At 35.8% G+C, this 6000-nt stretch overlaps 1 protein-coding gene across 1 annotated transcript in view; it reads left to right on the forward strand.

Moving 5' to 3' along the window:
* The window catches only part of PPP1CC (protein phosphatase 1 catalytic subunit gamma), a gene marked incomplete in the record, with an annotated part of 263024 nt that extends 257621 nt beyond the window's left edge, over positions 1–5403 (forward strand). The window contains 1 exon segment of the mRNA XM_053701718.1: positions 4491–5403. Within this exon segment, the coding sequence (XP_053557693.1) occupies positions 4491–4580 (90 nt within the window).
* Positions 5404–6000: the final 597 nt, after the last annotated feature.

A 6000-nucleotide genomic window follows, 5' to 3' on the forward strand; every position in this document is an offset into this window, starting at 1 on the left:
TGCGTACCAAACCTGGGTTTCTTCCTAAGGTGGTATCTAATAAGAATATCAATCAGGAGATTGTTGTTCTGTCACTGTGTCCTAATCCTTCTTCAAAGAAGGAAAGTCTATTACATAATCTTGACGTGGTTCGTGCTTTAAAGTTTTATTTACAAGCTACTAAGGATTTTCGTCAAACATCGGCATTGTTTGTCTACTCTGGACAGAGAAGAGGCCAAAAGGCTTCAGCAACTTCTTTCTTTTTGGTTAAGAAGTATAATCCGCTTAGCTTATGAGACTGCTGGCCAGCAGCCTCCTGAAAGAATTACAGCTCATTCCACTAGAGCGGTGGCTTCCACATGGGCTTTTAAAAATGAGGCTTCTGTTGAACAGATTTGTAAGGCGGCGACTTGGTCTTCGCTTCATACTTTTTCTAAATTCTACAAATTTGATACTTCTGCTTCTTCGGAGGCTATTTTTGGGAGAAAGGTCTTACAGGCAGTGGTGCCTTCCGTTTAAGCGCCTGCCTTGTCCCTCCCTTCATCCGTGTCCTATAGCTTTGGTATTGGTATCCCACAAGTAATGGATGAATCTGTGGACTGGATACACCTTACAATAGAAAACAAAATTTATGCTTACCTGATAAATTTATTTCTCTTGTGGTGTATCCAGTCCACGGCCCGCCCTGTCATTTTAAGGCAGGTGTTTTTTATTTTTAAACTACAGTCACCACTGCACCCTATAGTTTCTCCTTTCTCTTTCTTGTCTTCGGTCGAATGACTGGAGGTGGCAGTTAGGGAAGGAGCTATATAGACAGCTCTGCTGTGGGTGATCCTCTTGCAGCTTCCTGTTGGGAAGGAGAATATCCCACAAGTAATGGATGAATCCGTGGACTGGATACACCACAAGAGAAATAAATTTATCAGGTAAGCATAAATTTTGTTTTTGCATAACTAACAGTTATATTAATACAAATACACTTTTTACCTCTGTGATTACCTGGTTTTTAAAGGGACACTATACCCAAACATTTTCTTTCATGATTAAGGTAGAGAATACAATTTTAAACATTCCAATATACTTCTATTACGTAATTTGCTTCATTCTTTAGATATACTTTAATGAAGAAATAGCAATGCACACGGTGAACCAATCGCAGGAGGCATCTTTGTGTAGCTACCAATCAGCAGCTACTAAGCATATCTAGATATGCTTTTCAGCAAAGAATATCAAGAGAATGGAGCAAATTAAATAGAAGTAAACTAGAAAGTTGTTTATAATTGTATGCTCTTTCTAAATCATGAAAGAAAAAAAATTGGTTTTCATGTCCCTTTAAATCTCTGCAAATTGCCCCCTTATTTCAGTTCTTTTGACACTTGCTTTTTAGCCAATCAGTGCTGGCTCCTATGTAACTCTACGTGCATTAGCACCATGTTATCTTTATGACACACGTGAACTACTGCCCTCTAGTGGTGAAACACTGTCAAAATGCATTCAGATAGGAGGCAGCCTTCAAGGTCTAAGAAATTAGCATATAGCCTACCTAGGTTTACCTTTAATAAAAATGCCAAGAGAATAAAGCAAAATTGGCGATACAAGTAAATTGGAAAGTTGTTTAAAATTACATGAATCATGAAAGTTTAAATTTGGACTTTACTATCCCATTGACATGTACACGCTCCTGAGCTTACATAGAATTACCCTTCACTTCATATTTAATAAGCATTTTAAAATATGCTTGCACTTGCCACCTAAATGGCGATGTGGAAACACTTTAAACGAACATGGAAGTTTTTTTTTTTTGTTTTTTTTTTGTTTTATCAACAATTTTACTTCATATAAAGCATGAAAATTTGAATTTTTACTTCCATGTTTCTTGTGTGTTTTTTTTTTAATTTAGATTTTTTTGGGGGGGGGGATTATTTGGGACTTAAATCACTGCACTAATGCTTTAAAGGGACACTGAACACACAAAAAAAAATTCGTAGTTCAGGATAGAGCATACAGTTTTAAGCAACTTTCTAATTTACTCCTATTTAATTTTGTTCATTCTCTTGGTATCTTTATTTGAAATGGCAAGAGAACGAAGAAAAATTAATAGGAGTAAATTAGAAAGCTGGTTAAAATTGCATGCTCAATCTGAATTACGAAATTAAAAATTTGGATTCAGTGTCCCTTTAAGTTTTACAATAACTAGACATCCCCCCCCCCCATCCAAACATAAGATTATAAAGGGAAAAGATAGCTTATTTGTGCTTATATACAAAAACGCACAGGTGGCCATGTGTTTATTGTATCATGGCAGCAATTCAAGTAAGTTTTTCATACTTCCATAATACAACCTTCATTTATAAAAATGTATATCTAATCTGAATCAACTACTCAACATATGAACAGTGAAATTTTAATTTCATATACATTTTCAAGTGTCACTAATAGTTAAAACTTTTAAAAATGTAAAAAAGAATCTTGACTTGTAGGAACACTTGATTTGGCTCCTGGGCTATAGTTTGCTTACACCTGTGCTACAGCAGGATCCAATTTTGTTATATTTAGAGCCATTGCTCTTGAAACCTTTTGAAATATACATTGTGGGGTAAGTGCTTCTGCACCTTAAAGAAAATTTGCTGCCTGTCTCATTTTAGCAAGATCCCACATGGGAGCTTGGATGTGTGTTGATGCATTATTTAAAGGGCCATGATACCCAAATGTTTAAATACTTGAAAGTGATGCAGCATAGCTGTAAAAAAGCTGACTAAAAAATATCGCCTGAACATCTCTATGTAAAAAATATATTTTACCTCAAAAGTTCCTCAGTGGCTCCTGGGCTATAGTTTGCTTACACCTGTGCTAGAGCAGGATCCAATTTTGTTATATTTAGAGCCATTGCTCTTGAAACCTTTTGAAATATACATTGTGGGGTAAGTGCTTCTGCACCTTAAAGAAAGTTTGCTGCCTGTCTCATTTTAGCAAGATCCCACATGGGAGCTTGGATGTGTGTTGATGCATTATTTTAAAGGGCCATGATATACATTGTGGGGTAAGTGCTTCTGCACCTTAAAGAAAGTTTGCTGCCTGTCTCATTTTAGCAAGATCCCACATGGGAGCTTGGATGTGTGTTGATGCATTATTTAAAGGGCCATGATACCCAAATGTTTAAATACTTGAAAGTGATGCAGCATAGCTGTAAAAAAGCTGACTAAAAAATATCGCCTGAACATCTCTATGTAAAAAATATATTTTACCTCAAAAGTTCCTCAGTAGCCACATCCCATTGTAAAGGACTTCTAAGCAGCAAATCAGTTTGTCTGTCCCGGGACAGCTAACGGATTGAGCATCGGGAACTTATGTTTCCCTATTCAGTTTAAGGAAGTTTACTATGAATTCTCATGAGATCACAGTGAGAGTTCATGACCTCAGCACTGCTGATGCTGATTGGCTGCTGTTCATTTCTTTTTATTTTCATTTTTTTTTACCTGCAGCTGCACAGTAGCTGAGTAACTTTTTACACAGCACTTACTCTGCTGAGCTGAAGAGATTGTGAGGTAAAATATCTTCCTTTTTTACATAGAGATGCTCTGGTGATATTTTCAGCTTTTTACAGTTATACTGCATTTGTTTCAAGTGATTTAGCATATGAGTATTATGTCCCTTTAAGCTATATGTAAATCTTTTTTTCCTTTTTTAGGAGACATTTAAATTAAAGTGAATGTAAACTCTGCATCATCTCTAAAGTTCTGCGTTATATTAATCTTAAAATAACTTGACTTTCATTCATCATTTTATTTATTTCATCGCAATTACCGTCATTTTCAATGTTTTTATATCGCTCCCGTCGTTATAATCCTCCACCCGGCATTTGCTATCTCTCCTTGTCATTTATAGCCACGATCAGCATAACGAATCACAGCGCTAACCACAGGGGGACCCAACCCCTTTGTGTGTCGTCACTAGTCCGCATTGCGCTTGCGTTACAACATGTTTCCTATAACTTTGTTCACAATTCACGCATGCGCATTTGAATAATTCACGGAGTTCATTGATTCTTGAAATAATATACGGATTGGTAAGTTTAAAAAGGGCTCCGTATTCTACAATCACATACGATTACCAGTATAACTAAAAAGTATGAGCGAAAATGTAAGATATAAGACAGCGGAATCATTGTTTGACGCATGCGCAGTGAGTAACTGAGACGGGAGCGAGCATTGCCACTAAGTAAACAGCGGGTGGGACCGCTGTATACGTAATATTGCATAGAAGGAGGAAGTGGAGAGTGGGAGGAGCAGGTATAGTGAAAATACGCTATTTACAAATGCTGATAAAAATTAAATTACACCTTTGATTAAAAAATAAAAGTGGCGGTATGATTAATATACTTATTCTCTATATATGTATAATTTCATAACAGTGAAAATTGACAATCACTTTAATTATACTTATTTTGGATTGAAAAGTTGTTGTTTTTTTTTGTTTTGTTTTTTTAACTAGATCCTTTTTTTGTCTTCTAGATTCTTAAACCCGCAGAGAAAAAGAAGCCTAATGCAAGCAGACCTGTAACACCGCCACGAGGCATGATCACCAAACAAGCAAAGAAATGAGCCTCACTTTGCCTGCTTGGACTTGTATAATAGTATATAATCCCCTCTTTATTTTATATTTTTGAGAGATCGTGTAATATGTACTGGTCAGTTCCATCAAATTTAAATGTTTGTGACTCGTCTGGCTTTATTTTTTTTTTCCCCAAACCCAAAACCGCATTTGTACATTTTAGATCTTAAAAATTGGTTTCCCTTATGCCAGTGTTACTGTACACTCCAGAACTTTACTACTCTCACAACTTTGTACAATCCACATTAATTGTAAATGCTTGTTTTACTACTTTTTAGTACTGAAAGTTGGCACTCATGAGCTGGTGGGACTAGGAATGTCACTGCTATAATTTACATTTTGTTTATACAAACCACTGTGAACTTTTTTTAAATGTTTTTAAAGGGATTTTCTTTTAATGTCATGTTAACACTTGTATAGATGTTGATATTAGAAGAAACTTCCATAACTTTGCCAGCATCACTGGTTTGATGTATATTTAATTAAAGCACATTTCCCGTACTGTATACTTTCAATGACAATTAAAGCCATTATTTTACCTTTTGTGTTCTACTTAATAACCTTTGTATTTGCATCAGTGTATTGCTCATGTCTTCCAGAGATGAGGCAGAATCTGTAGTGTTTGCATGTTTAATAAAATAGAGTGAGAATGGTTATTAGCACTTCTGAATGTCTAAGGGTTGGATTTTTTATATAATATCTAAGGCATAATTACTACTCATGAAAATTTAAAACATGCCAAAGGTGTTGCCCAATGTTTACCTATCTTTACAGGATTTTTTTTTTTAAATAAAGAAGTTTGTTTGAGTCGTATGTACAGTATTTTTATTTAAACCTATGCAAACAAACTATTTTTTAGCATTGATTTTCTTTGCAGTACATTTGCTGTGTAAAATAGGAAAGTAATTTGTAGTGACCCAAAACCATTTGGTTACTTAATTTATCTATTTAAAAATGATTGGTATTGTAAAATCATACACAGGAAAAAAACTTGTACAATAAAGATACAGTAGCAATGAAGCAGTGTAGTCTTCCCTGTACATGACAGTATGTAATTTCATAAGGTGGTGAGAGTCCACAAGCCTTGACATATGCGATTAAACTCCAATCCACCAGGAGACGGGCAAAAATTACCCAACATACCAAGAGTTTTAATCTGTCCTAGTTCCCTGTTCACTTCAGTCTTAATTTTTGCCTCCATGGGATATAGGTGAAACTTGATGCTCCATGATTATTTTTTTAGTGAGAGGGGTGCTCAAACTGCTGTGAGACCCATTATCCCTTCACATGACCAATAATAGGACAGAGTAGTGTAAGGAGTTCGGTGACAGGCAAGTGAAAAACTTCCTCAGGAGAATTTTTCTCACTGCCTATGGCTGGGACTGGCCCTGCAACCACCTTTGTTTGCCT

Source organism: Bombina bombina, chromosome 2 (genome assembly GCF_027579735.1).
Source record: "Bombina bombina isolate aBomBom1 chromosome 2, aBomBom1.pri, whole genome shotgun sequence".
NCBI classification, from domain to species: domain Eukaryota; kingdom Metazoa; phylum Chordata; class Amphibia; order Anura; family Bombinatoridae; genus Bombina; species Bombina bombina.